The sequence below is a fragment of the Rhagoletis pomonella genome, unplaced genomic scaffold, assembly GCF_013731165.1.
Source record: "Rhagoletis pomonella isolate Grant_MI unplaced genomic scaffold, Rhpom_1.0 Rhpom_scaffold_00004, whole genome shotgun sequence".
NCBI lineage: Eukaryota > Metazoa > Arthropoda > Insecta > Diptera > Tephritidae > Rhagoletis > Rhagoletis pomonella.
This window is the reverse complement of record NW_023458558.1, coordinates 17,047,440-17,061,254: the sequence shown is the minus strand read 5'-3', so window position 1 is coordinate 17,061,254 and position 13,815 is coordinate 17,047,440. Positions and strand designations below refer to the sequence as shown.

General features: G+C 34.1%; 1 protein-coding gene and 1 non-coding gene across 6 annotated transcripts in view; both read right to left on the bottom strand.

Moving 5' to 3' along the window:
• Positions 1-1,480: 1,480 nt before the first annotated feature.
• LOC118737137 overlaps positions 1,481-13,815 on the bottom strand; it is a 23,585-nt gene continuing 11,250 nt past the window's right edge. For 2 of the 5 annotated variants that reach the window (XM_036467448.1, XM_036467450.1), the window contains one exon: positions 1,481-2,529. In XM_036467448.1, coding sequence (XP_036323341.1) covers positions 1,713-2,510 — 798 coding nt within the window. In that variant the 5' untranslated portion in view covers positions 2,511-2,529 and the 3' untranslated portion in view covers positions 1,481-1,712. Of the gene's footprint in view, positions 2,530-2,790; positions 2,908-12,332; positions 12,584-13,815 lie in introns of those variants that run through there. The other 3 variants (XM_036467451.1, XM_036467453.1, XM_036467449.1) reach the window with 3 other exon arrangements.
• Trnai-aau lies at positions 5,724-5,797 on the bottom strand. The gene has a single exon. It is a non-coding gene; the product is annotated as a tRNA-Ile (tRNA).

The window sequence follows — 13,815 nt, the reverse complement described above, 5'->3', positions numbered from 1 at the left end:
CTTAGTTGAGTCATGAGTAGTCACTTTCCAAAATTAATTATAAAATATTCTACAAACAGGGTTTCCGGATCATTGCAATTTCGAGTAATTTTGTTTGATGGGTAACTAACTTCCAACTACACATTCGTCTATTTAACTGACCGTTCTATCGCAGACAAGCCTGGCCAAGCGCCATCATATCGACCTTGGAGCGCAGCTGTATGCGACTCAAAATTTAATTTATAACTTCACAAAAAGAAATTGGATTAATCGCTTTAAAGTAATCAATTGGCAGCGTGTAGAATGGGTAATGTACCTCTTCGTTAGTACCCACTGCACGGATTGCTAATGGTCTTCTCAAGATATCCTTTTGCGAATTTATAATGTGGACGGGTCGCACCAACGAACACTAAAAGCAACGCTACGCTCATGCAAAAATGAATGTCGAAATGGATCTTAAATTTGATTCCTATATTCCAATAATTTATTTAACTTATCAATTAAGTTAAATTAAAATTTTCAAACAGGTGGCAATTTTCCACAAAACTATTTTCTCAAGCCTTCTCAACTTTATTCTTTTCACAGCCATGTTGCAATATTTACTTTATCTTATCAATTTACTTAAAGCGCAATTTTCAAACAGGTGGCAACTCATTCTCTAATATTTTGTTTCTATACTTTAAGTTAGACCTCTAGCAATATATCGATGGAAACTGAATTAAATGCAATGCATTAGTTTTCGGGTGATGTGTGTACAAACATACAGACAAAAATTCTAAAAATTGTTGATTTGGCTTGTTTTGCTCTACTAATAAAGACCCCCCGTATTAATTTCTCTTTAATATCTATAATGTACAGACATCGACCTGTTGTAATTTTATACTTCGTTCTTGAACATATATACAGTATTTTTTTAATAAAATTGCAATTTAATCGAAACTATCAGTCCTGCAGAAATTGTATATAACCTTTTTTGTAGAGAATTAAATTTGCGAACGAAATAAGCTAAGAAAACAAATTTTTTTAACACTTTCTACTTCGATAGACTGCAAATTTTCATCTTTCGCACATACATATTTTCGCTACTTTCAACAAAAATTTCGAAGAAAGTCAGATTTTCAGCCCACCCAACTGTATATACTGATAAATATGCATACTGGAAATTACACCAATAGATTTTTTTAAGAGAAAACATTCATAGCCTTACATAGTAAGCACTTTCGTCTAGTTTGAAACATAAAATTTATACAAAATAACATTTTTACATTTAAGAAAACTTAAGTAGTGCATATTTCCTACAGCGAATATGCAATGAGATAATAAGCAACGAACAATTTCAGCCAACTGGCGCCAAAACTGACGATTGGCATCAATGCAAACGGCACCATTTGACAAATTTAAACTTTACGGGAGCAAAAAAATTTTTGGATTTCCAGTGGGAATACTTGCTTAACAGCGGTAAAGGATAGCATCCAGCTCTCAAGAAAAACAAAAAAATTGGCAAAGGAAAGATATTTATTTAATTTATTTAATAAAAATAATGAAAGATATTTCTTTTGATTATTTTAGAGGACTGAAAACAGCCTTAAGACGCAGAATCTTTTTATGGCCATCAAACTCTATTTTAAGTATGAAATTAAAGTTTATTTTAGTTAACAAAGTGCAGTGATTGGCTTTTTTTTTTTGATATTTCATATGTACATATACGGCACACTTGTGAGACGTTCGATTCTTCACACTCGCACACCAATTTCACCAGGACTCATGATCTTTACATTCCTGTCGTTGACTTTGTACAAAACTTCCTTGCGTACTATCTCCAAATCGTAACCGCCATTCTCCAGCACTTGCTCCAATTCTCCTCCTTTTTCCTGCTCACCGCGCTCAATCACCTCCCGCTCGATCAGCAATTTGCCATCAACATCGCGCGACACGCCACTCTTCAGCTGAGCTGCACGTATACGCAGCGTGCCCAGCTTGGCCACATTGTTATCGACCGGCTCGTACAAGTCACAATTACTCATCTTCGTGATGACACCCAAATTCGCATACTGCTTCGGCAATTCGGCTAATTCATGGCATAGCTGGAGTACTTCCTGCTTGGTTGCGCCCAAGTTGAACAAAATCGCCAAATTATCAATTATTATGGTGGTGCTGTTGCGTTGCGTTACGCTGGCGTTGATGTGCGCACGTACAGCGTCGAGTAGAAGTGTAGTGACGTTACGTTCATTCTGCAGCCACTTGCAATTGATTCCCTCGCGCCCAATTTCAGTTAGAGGATCTATAACATTTAGCGTTTTGCCGAGAAATAGATTTACATTGTAGCCGAGCCGCATGCCGGCATGGAAGTAGTGTTGATAGTTATGCTGCAGGCAGACGAGCACTGTGCCGGCATTGGAGATGCGAAGCCGCTGGCCAAGTATGCAGCTGATTAGGAAACTGCCATCAACATTCGATTCCTCACTGATGTGCACAAAGTTTGGCAGTTTTTGCTCATTCAAACCGCAAGCAAAGAGTACAGAGGCAGCCATGTTGATGCGAGGTTAAATGCTGAACGTGAAAAAAAGAGAAAGAAGACGAAAGGTTAATGAGGTTTAAGTAATGTAAAGGTTAAAAATGTGTAGTGTATGTATATTACGTCACTGATATAGGTACTAGTCATATAATATAATATTTTAAACACTAAATTTAAATTTAAAAATTTCCTCAAATTTGTTTTTTCATTCAAATTCAAGTCAGTCTTTATTGCTTTAGCTATAGAACAAGAAGTGACGAGGATTTACATCAGTGTTGCCCCTAGTGCACTTTTACCTAATTCAAACATTTATCAACGCCAGACACAGTTGTTTAATTTGGCTGGTACTCGTACGTCATCTACAGCACCACAGACTGCTGGCTCACAATGGAGAATATGCATAAATTAATTGCAGGCGTAATACGAACAATGTCTCACATAAATAGTCAAATTTTAATTTTAGTGACTTGTAATTAATAATCGCACACAAAGTCTACCAGTTAAAATGAAATTTGAGTAACCAAATTGTATTAAATGATATGTACATACATTAGGGTGGTGCAAAAACGCATGTGATAAAGTAAAGTCTCAATTTTTATACTCTCAACCCCTAGGATTCTTCTATACCGAAAAAATATACACCTATTTTTTATTTTGAAATCAAAAAATATTTAGAGGTCGCTCAAAGCGCTCAAAGTTTCCCATGTATGTATTTTACTCCTTCTTCTTTATTGGTGCTGTCATTTCTCTTCTGTGCCAACTGACGCCAATTGGAAATGTCAATGAAGCCAAGTTCCTTCCTCTGCCTTTGTTACCAGCATCTGCAGTATTCGCCATTGCCAACGCGTAAAGGTCCGTAAATCTTTCGCAAAATCTTTCTCTCGAAAACTGCAAGAGCCGCTTCATCAGATGTTTTCATTGCCTATGTCTCCGCGCCACAAATTATTAATGGTGTTAAGACGTCTACTTTTTAAAACTTGTAACGTCAACAGTGACGTGTGTGTCAAGACGCGTATGCTCTGACTGTTTGTGTGATGACAGGCGATACTACGTTTTGTCCTCGTTTACCATCAGACCCATTTGCTTTGCTTCTCTATCTATGCCGAGAGGACAGAACAGGCGTAGCCCTTGTTTTTACCGATAATATAGATGTCGTCGGCATATGCCAGCAATTGTACGCTCTTGTAAAGTATTGTGCCTGAGCAGTTCAGTTCTGCAGCTCTTATTATCTTCTCCAACAAAAGATTAAATAAGTCACATGAAAGGGAGTCGCCCTGTCTGACACCCCGTCTGGTGGTGAACGGCTCGGAGACGTCTTTCCCAATACTGAGCTGAGCTTGTGGTATTGCCCAACTACATTTTACACAGCCGTTTTATTTTCGCGGGGATACCAAATTCAGACATCGTGGCATAAAGACAACTTTTTTTCCAGCTGTCGAAAGCGGCTTTGAAATCGACAAATAGATGGTGTGTGTCGGTCCCATTCTCGCATGTCTTTTCCTATATTTGGCGTGTTGTGAATATCTGATCTGAACAGCTTTGTTGTTTTTCAGCTGCGTAATCGCTATTCGACTGGGGACTAGGGTTCGTCTTCTCCACGACTTTCCATTATAATGCCATTTGATAGGGTTTAAAAGTATTCCCTCCATAATTTAAGTACGTTCTGGACATCAGTCTCTAGGTCGCCATGATTGTTCTTACACGAGTTCCCCTTGGTCTTGAAACCTTGCGTAAGTCGCCTAACGGGCATTTTTACAGCCGGCCAGCATCTCAAGCTCTGCGCACTCTCCCATATTGCTCAAAGTTTTCGATGTATTCTACTATATGGGAATAAAACCCTTCTCGTAGAAATGGTAGAGCATTCTTGAAAATCAATATTATTCGATCCGAAAGCTCTGTTTCTCTTCAAGAGATTCCCAATAATAATACCCAATTATTTATTTAACACTGATCAGTAGTGGTGTTAGTGCAAGGAAGCTATAGTTCTATTTTAACTTAGGACCTTATACTGATAACCTATCGAGTTATAACCGCCTGTCGCTTACGTATCATTTGTTTAAAGATTTTATTTTTGATGCAGAAATGCATCTAGATCCTCTAGGGGCAGTTCTGCATCAAAAGGAAAATTTACAAACAATAATATCGCATACGCCTTTTTGGCGGTTAGGGCACGAAATGTTAGTCAGCCGTCATACGACAAAGTGCATACTTTTAGCCGAAAAGTGCCCCTACATGGTAAAGCAGTGTTTGCATTGTTCAACTTTGCGTTCAACTCAACGCAGGGTTGCAAGAAAAAAAGTTGAATGGCTAAATGTTGACTGGCGACCAAGGCCGTTCAACTAAAAGTTGAATGCAAAGTAGAACAATAGAAACGCATTTTAACGGCGAATATTTTGATATTTTTTCATATTTTTAGCCATTCAATTTTTTACTGTGCAACCCTGCGTTGAGTTGAACGCAAAGTTGAACAATGCAAACACTACTTAAACAGGGGTGGTTTTATCCTTATTTCAAACATCTTCGATAGAACATTCAGTTAGACATCATGAGATAAACTTATATAGTTATAAATGGGCGGTATCACGCTTATTTTCCAAAATTGCATAATAATGTTACTTCTTATCAGGGATTGTTATTAGTTTTTAGCATTTCTGAAATTTACCGTTTTATAAAAAGTGGGCGTAATTTTAGCCCGATATCAATGATTTTCAACGTTTTTCTTTCACGTGGCAAGCACAATAATCACGCCGCGTTTGGTACAAATCGGTCGAACGGTTTCCGAGATACAAAAATTTTCAGTGTTTGGTATGTTGTACCAAGGCCATAAAGTGTGCCAAGTTTGAGAGAAATTGTGGGAGCGATTACCTATATATACACAGGTAATCAAAAACAGCTTTAACATTTGCCGCTTCAAATGTTTTTTTTTTTCATTTTTGTTGGCCTGTGTAATTATTATTTTAAGCGATAAAAAAATCATAAAATGATAATTAAATCTGTGCTCGTATGGAATAATAGCATAGGTAGGGAAGCTGGAATTTTTTGATTGGAACTATTTCTTGCACGTTTATTTGCTAAAAAAAAACTTATGCTGCGAATGCCGCATTATACTAAAGCCAGCCTTTCGACACAAGCTACTATTCTATACAAACACACTGAAATGCTGATTTAAATTGTTCTACTCATTATAATTACCATTACTGGTATAAAGTGAAAAAAAAAACATTTGAAGTGGCCCATGAGGGGATCGAACCCGCGACCTTCGCGTTATTAGCACGACGCTCTAACCAACTGAGCTAATGGGCCAATTTGAAATCGGGCCGCCTAAGTGCGTACCTAAAATTTCTGAACAGAAAGAGAGCGAGAGAACGGTATAAAATTTGCGCTCAAAATTCTTTTATAAGAGCAAAAGCTTGATCAGACATATAAAAAAAATTGCTAAAAATAAACGAGAGCCGTTAAGCACGATCACTGCGGTCTCCACTGATAGGCATGTATTAGTATGCACTGCGACCAGAAGATCTATTGTGCCCTCAGTCTCCACTGATAATCAACTGATAAAATTATACTAAATTAGAGACACAAAACTATATGCATATAAATATGATTTTTATTGATATACGAACATACATATTTAAGAGTTGCCGTTTTGGGCTGAGATTATTTGCAATGTAAATTTAATAATAAGTATTTACCTCATTAATTTTTCTCTTTTTAACCAACTTCGAAACATTTTTTTCGAAAATTTCAATATAAAGTAGTCTCTTTCAGTCATTACCTCGAAAAGAATGTTCAATTCCGAGTAAAACCAGGTATGATTTATAAAAATCAATAGACAAATTCGGAAGTTATGAATTTTCTTAAAATTTTTCCAAAATCACTTCGATGTAATTTTACAGAAAAATTGAATCAGTTGGATTGGATTCATTTCGAGGTTTCAATAGTTCGTATAGAAAAATTTGAATTTTCTTTACTAGAAAAATGTCATAACTAGAGCTCGGATATTTATGCAAGTGATTATTTTTGTTTAACATCAAAGAAAATCCGGACCTGGGTAGAAACTCATTATAGGAGGAGTGAGTTAATTTGGACCTATTATGTTTTGCATATTTTCACTTTTTTTGCATGTTCGTATATTTTTTGCATTTTTGCATATTTTTGTATATATTTTGCACACATATTTCCTATAAATAAATTATTGTAAGCATATCATAATTTTATCTCTCATTCGTAATTGGCACAACAATGTAGTCTGCTCCCCTTGTGAGCGGTATTCTTTACTCCACAGCTTTAAGCCAATCCCAGTTAGCTGGGAGAGGCATTTCACCACAATGGTTCTATACCTCTCTTATGAACTAGCATTAGCTACAGTGCCGGAGGCAATTAGTTGAACAGGCGATTAGTTGAATCAAAAGTTGAACGAAAGTAGGCAGCCGACCAACTTCATTGAAAGCGGTTAGTTGGAAGGCCGTTTACACCAGACGATTGTTGCATTCTACTAAAAGTTGCCTGAAAAATAGCCTCATGTAAACTCCCTATTAGCGATCACAGGCGTGTGCCCGCAAAGAAACAAATAAGCTTAGCGTCTTAATATGAGAGTTTTAAGTTTATTGATGTGTTTTTGTACATATACAGAAATTGCCCTATAAACATTTTGGCGAACATTCGAAAAAAAAATTACCTTCGATATCCAATATGCACATCGAACTGAGAAGGAACTCATAAGGCCGTGGTTATGCCACCAATTTTAATTGGAAATCAAAAGAGAAAATTTTCGGTGATTGGTGAGAAGTGGTTACGCTCTCTTTGCTGATTGGCGAGCACAGGGTTGCTTCTTAAGAAATGCCTTTTTCCATTTCATACAATTTCGCACACAATGGCAGCACCGAAGTAAAAATGCAACTAAAAATGCGTCAAAATTGAAGTCGGAAAATGAAAAATGGAAGAACAACTTAATATTTTTTCTTTCTTTAATATTTATGTTTTATAATAAAGTTTTTTTTTAATATCTACTGTATAATAAGAAAAAAATAGTTTTTACTATTATAATATTTAATACTAATACTTTTTCGCAAAACAGCGTATTGCCACCCTGAAAAATTGGCGTGCTGGCTGTTCGGTTCACCCAGCAAATCGTGCTGGCTGTTCGATTCTCTCACTCCGTGCTGTGCACAACAACAATTGCACGGTGATTTCTAATCGAAATTGGTGGCGTAACCACGGCCTAACCAACCTTAATTTTCCAAGGTTCATAGTGTATTGGAAATACATTCTAGATGGGTTCGAAAAAAAATGAAAACCATAGTAACAAGAGAGGAAGTGAAATCCAGCTCATTTTCGAAGGGAAATATAAGACAATCCCTCTTTGTGATTAAAATTTCGATTGGATAATGGGCAGGATTTCAAATTCAATAACAAAGGGAAAATACATGGGATAACGAAGGTTCCGTTTTGCTGGAAAATGGTCTGGTTCTCGAATCGAATAGTAACCTATTGCACATTCATTATCGAAGGTGAGACTCGAAATTGGCTTTCCAATCATTTTCGATTTGATTACCAGGCACAGTGTTTATTGGGTGAAAACAGTTTACAAAAACTGTATTTAATAGATACATACATACAAATGTATATATATATTCGATACAGTCAGTTCACATATCGGTGGCCTTATATTTAAACAAGTTATCTCGAGATAGGCCTTAATAAAAAATATAAAATTTGTGAACAAAAACTTGCTATTTTCTATTCAAAGTCCAACCTTCTAAAGTCACATAAGTTATTTTAGCAAAATGCCAGAGCTCTGTATGTAAATGTTTAGTTCCATGCACTATGCTCTTTTCAAACCAACAATTTTTAATCTAAATCTAAAATAATTTTTATTTCGCTAATGTCGGCTGGCAATTTTTGTTTTCATATTTGATTGTAAAATAAATGGCTTAATTGTGGAACCATTTTCTTTCGTGGTCAATTTTCTTTCAACTCGCATGGATGCCAGGCATTGAGTAAGCGAATGGTTAAATTTTTTTTTCCGCTTTGTGTGACAACATCAAGGCGCACGCCACAGATCGGAGGAGAAGCTCGGCCAAACACTAACATATGTGTAAGCGCCAATCTATTATTATTATTGAAGAGTCCAAAAATATGACAAATAGATGTACATATATAACAAGTAATTTTTAAGCAAAAACAAAACCGACCGCATTTCTCATATAAGTCATATATAAGTCCAAATTTCAACTTTGTAGGAAAAATAGGAAAATTCGACAGTTTTTTACCAAAATTTCAAGCTTTTTATCAGAATTTTCGGAAAAAAAATTCGGTAAGCAATTTCGTTGATTTTCGATCAATTTTTCTGACGGCGTCACGCATTTTTCCACACATAAAACAAATTTCAAATGGGATTCAAAACTGTATACCAAAATTTTTTCTAAAAAATCTGATAATTGTTTTTTTTTTTAATTTATTGAGTTTTCAAAATTTTTGTACAAAGTTTGATATTTGGACTTATATGGTTTTTGTTAGATAATAAGTTATAATTTTTTATAAAAAAGTTACGAACATTTAAATAGAGAAAAACATAATAGAAAAAAATTGTTAAAATGTCGCGGGCCCTATTTATTTGTCCGACACTGTATTTATTTGATTCCTGATGTATGAAGCAATTGCTCACTAGGCGAGTATTACAAAATGTTTAGAAAATGGCAGTCATTTAAAGGTTTAAGCTTTGTCGCTCACAAGAAGCTTGTGGCAGCTATCTATGTGTATGTAACAAAAAATTATAACAAAGTCGTGGTTACATAATTATTTTCGGAAACTTGCGAAAGTTAAAGGAATAGGAGCACATAAAATGAAGGTGTGTTAATAGAACACTTGCAACGGCATAGTATGGATTAAAATTTGTTAAGAAAGCTGCTTACATGCATACATACATATATGTTCGTACGTACATATGTACATATGTATATGCATGTATACATGTTAACATACATATATATGTATATATGTATGTATATTTGCTACTTTTGGAATAACAATGCAAATGTCAAGCTCCAATCAGCTTTTTAACTTTCACAAAGCTTGCCAACAGCCTATCAATATTTTAAGTATTATTATAGTCAGCTTTTAAAGCACCCCATATCCAAACTTTTCAATATAATTTTAATCGAAAGTACATATGCATGTATGTATGTACATATTTTAATAACATAAATATTACATTATCAACTACTCTTCACATCCGAAATTATTTAATTAAAATACATATTTAACATAATTGCCTGCATAAGTAGAAATTGTTGGAATATTGCTGAAAACATTTATTTGAGTAGTCACTTTTTGTCAGTCGTAAATTCTCTAAAATTAATACCTTAATAAGTACTTGTAGTTAACCAATAAAAAGCATAAAAGTGCACCAGCTGAAAGCTATAGTTTGTCAAAATTTACATTATACCGTTAACCACAATTTATATTCTGTTAAATGACCGTTTTACAATTAAATATTTTACTTTCAGTGTCAATTGTATGCGCTTCAACTGAAAATGGCATTTAATAAAGCAATGCAGTTAATTAATGTACAGTGGGTAATATAAATTTTCGTACTCGCAAAAACTTTTTACATAATGGCGAGTAATGTATGTACATACATATGCAACTGGCAGAAAGAAGCTAAAAACTGGAATTTATTTAATTTAAAATAATTAAAATGGCGATCACGGCTAATATTGGTTTTTCAAAAATCGAAAGTGAGCACAAATTGTTGATAATTTAAAAATGCGATATAGAATAATTTAGCTTAATTTAAAAAGTGGTCAACAATTTTAGACATAATTTTTGGTATTTTAAGTACCGTACATAAATTTCGACTGATTCAAAAACTAGGCAAACATCCTGAGCTAATAAAAGTGAGGTAAAAAATTGAAAAATAATGACCTGTACATCTAGTACTTTCATTTACAGTTGAAATTGGTCGGCTTGAAAAAGTTTATAGTTTTATTAATTGCAGGAACACTGTACCGCTCGAAAAAGTTTATTTGGCCGTCAATTTTTTTGGTTCACTGTAAATATGCGCCTATATGTACCAGCAGCCGATTAAACATTTTGAATGGCTTTAAAAGAAATCGAGATACACAGCTATTGAAAATTAATTTACATGCAAGGATGCCACAAAATGTTATATTTCGCCACATAAGTACATACTTAGTAGAGTGAAAATTATTTAATTATAAATTTAGTATTGTTACGTTTTTTTTTTTAATTATTTTCTTAAAAAGAAGAAAATTGTTCTCGAAGTTACATTGCATAATTGATTGTTAAATTTGCCAACGCAAACTTGGTACAATTATTCACATATTGTACATATTGTATTAGTGTGGATGACAATGATGTTTTTCAAATAAGGCTGATCGGAATATGCGCTCAACAGTTTTAAAATCACTATATTTTTTGTGAAGCTTCGATATTTTAAATTTTAATAAAATAAAAATTTTGGAAATAAATTCAAGAATGCATTTTTACGCTGCTGTGTCAATAGCTACTGGGCTGAATGGATGCGTTTTCGATTAGCACTTTCTTGGTCTCGGGTTTAATTCATAGTTACGAGGATTTTTTATTTTTACTAATTTCGTATTTATAGCACATTTTTATCGTTATTCTTATACTTTATTGCTATAAGGAACTAAGCAAAGGTGAGTTTGGAGGTCTCCAAAATATTTGTGAATTCCTTTTTTTTTTTAATTTCCATAGTAAGTGCTTTAGCTGAAAGGTGTGAAGGCTAAGAAATGTGAAGAGAACTTAATAGATATTCCCTTTGCAATAACAGGCGCTTAGTTAAAGGATGTTGGAGATAAAATAAGAGTCGTTTAATTTATCAGCGAAATCTAAAGCATACATGAACGTTTGCGATACTTTCGAAGAACATTTCTGTTAAAAAGCCAGAGACCATAACGATTATAAGAAATAAAATTAAATATTGCTCTATAATTATTACTGAACAATGGAAAAGTTCTTTTCGTATCGCGGGACGATTATTTTAAAATTTAAATTATTTTCGTCATCTCATAACAATTATATGGGACTTTTATTTTTTTTCATCTGGCGGGATGTTTATTTCAAGACGAAAATGATTTACGTCTTCTCATAATAATTATATGGGATTTTTATTTTATTTTTTTGTCTCTCGGGACGTTTATATTTAACGCCACGATTGTTCATGTCATCGAATCTGTATCGTTCGTTCGATTTTCAAAAATGTTGTGTCAAATTAAAGGGTTTTGCTTTTACGTGGTATTAGTTTATTGAACAGGGTTGCCAGATATTAGCAAATCAAATTCCAATAATCGAACTCGAAGATATTTGAGTTTAATTTCGTGAAATCGGCAGTACATGTACCGATTCTATTAAGAGAAAACGTGGGAAGTAATGAACATTAAATAATCGAAATCGAAAATTAAAATCAATTAGATTCGAACAAAGAGTGTTGAGCACATTTTTGTCGCGCTCTCAGTGAGACAAGGTGGGAAAGGAACGCGTAGCTTTTTATAAAAGCCAACAATATTTTTGCCACGGGGCACCTCGTTTTCTAAGGGGAAATTTTTTTCCCCATACCAAAATTGCGCCACTCTAATGCACATACATATGTACACAAAAAAAAATAAAAATAAAAACAGAATTGTTAACAACAAACTTTATTTAATTCTATGTATGTAGATACTATGTACATAGGTATGCCCAGCTGTACTAAGCTCTCGAAGAAGCTCATGAGACCGCCAGCCGGTAAATATGAGAGAGCAAGATAATACTTACATGCATATGTATACTATATAAAAGAGCTACACGTACTTACACCTTATAAATAAGAACAATCGCGCGAGATATTAAATACTATTTAGCGATCCCCTAACCAACAAAACGTATGACAGTCGACAACTATAACCCACACAAAGCAAATAGTTATTATAAAAATAAAATAGAACAAAATAAATTGGAATTTAATAAAATATTAATTGCTTTAGTTTCTAATGAGAAAAAAGCTTCAACGATAATCGAAATGAGCGCGCACTTTTTGGTAGCCCGCCAACGATCGTCAGAATACGACAACAGAATATCAACTGACCCTACACTAACAATTTACGCCGGTAGTGGGGTGATACATGTGCACTTAACTATATAAGATATGCACATATATGTGTGCACATTAGGGTGCCCATGGAATTGTCTTTTTTTTTTTTATTCCAAGACTACCCCCTAATTTTTATCCTTTTTATGAGGAAAATTATTATTATTTTTATTGATTATAATTGAAATTACAAAATAATGCTTTAGCATTAGATACCAAAGCTATCGGCTAGAAATATTATTGCCAATTTTTAAAGATTTTTTAAAAATCGTTTAGAGGTCGCGACCTGTCTTTTAAGGTCGGAGAATACGGTTTTGAAGATTTTATCACTTTTTGAATTACTATTTTTCATTAGATTTTAAAGATCGAATATGTTGTATGAGGAGGAAGAAAAGGTGCCTAACTTGGACAATTTTTATTCGATTGCAATAAATGGGGCATGAGTTTATTTATAAATAAATTTAATTTTAGACAATACTACATATTTTGAAATTGTGGAAATTAGCGATGGTCAAAATGCTAAAAATTAAGAAAAAGAGATTTTTTTTATTTGCCTTATGAAGACTCCCAACAATCCAAGTCTGGCAATAATTATTATACATCATTTTAAAGGCCTATAAATCCTCTTTTCACAACATGTTCGATCTTGAAACTTGAGTGAAAAAAAGCCATTCAAAAACTGACAAATCTACATAACCGTATTTTCTGATCTAACTAATTAATTAATTAATTAAAAGAAAATCTATAAAAATAGGCAATAATATTTCTCACAAAAAGGAAGAAAATTAGGCGGTAGGGTATTGAAATTTTAAACAAAAATTTTTTTTTCGATGGGCACCCTAATGGACATATGTATGCATATAAGTATATATGACGTATTTTAATGCGCGCAGCAAAAAGCTCCAAGCACACGACTACTAGCCGGCTAAGCGGATTCAATTGAATGGTGACGTTTTGGGGAAAGGAGGAGGCGAAAAACGCAAGAGCACGGCAGCAGTAGCGTGTGATTTTTTGGAAAGAACTTTGCTGACGCTGGCCAGCTGCTAAGCTCTTTTAGTAGGAGACGATTACTCGAAGGCTTCGATCGCACTGCTGAATGGAATTAGAATCGAATAAAATTTTACGAAAACATAAGGTAGCATTATCGGGAAGGCTGCTTCACTTATAGTTTAAAGAAAACATCATTTACAAATTTTGGACAAGTGTAAAA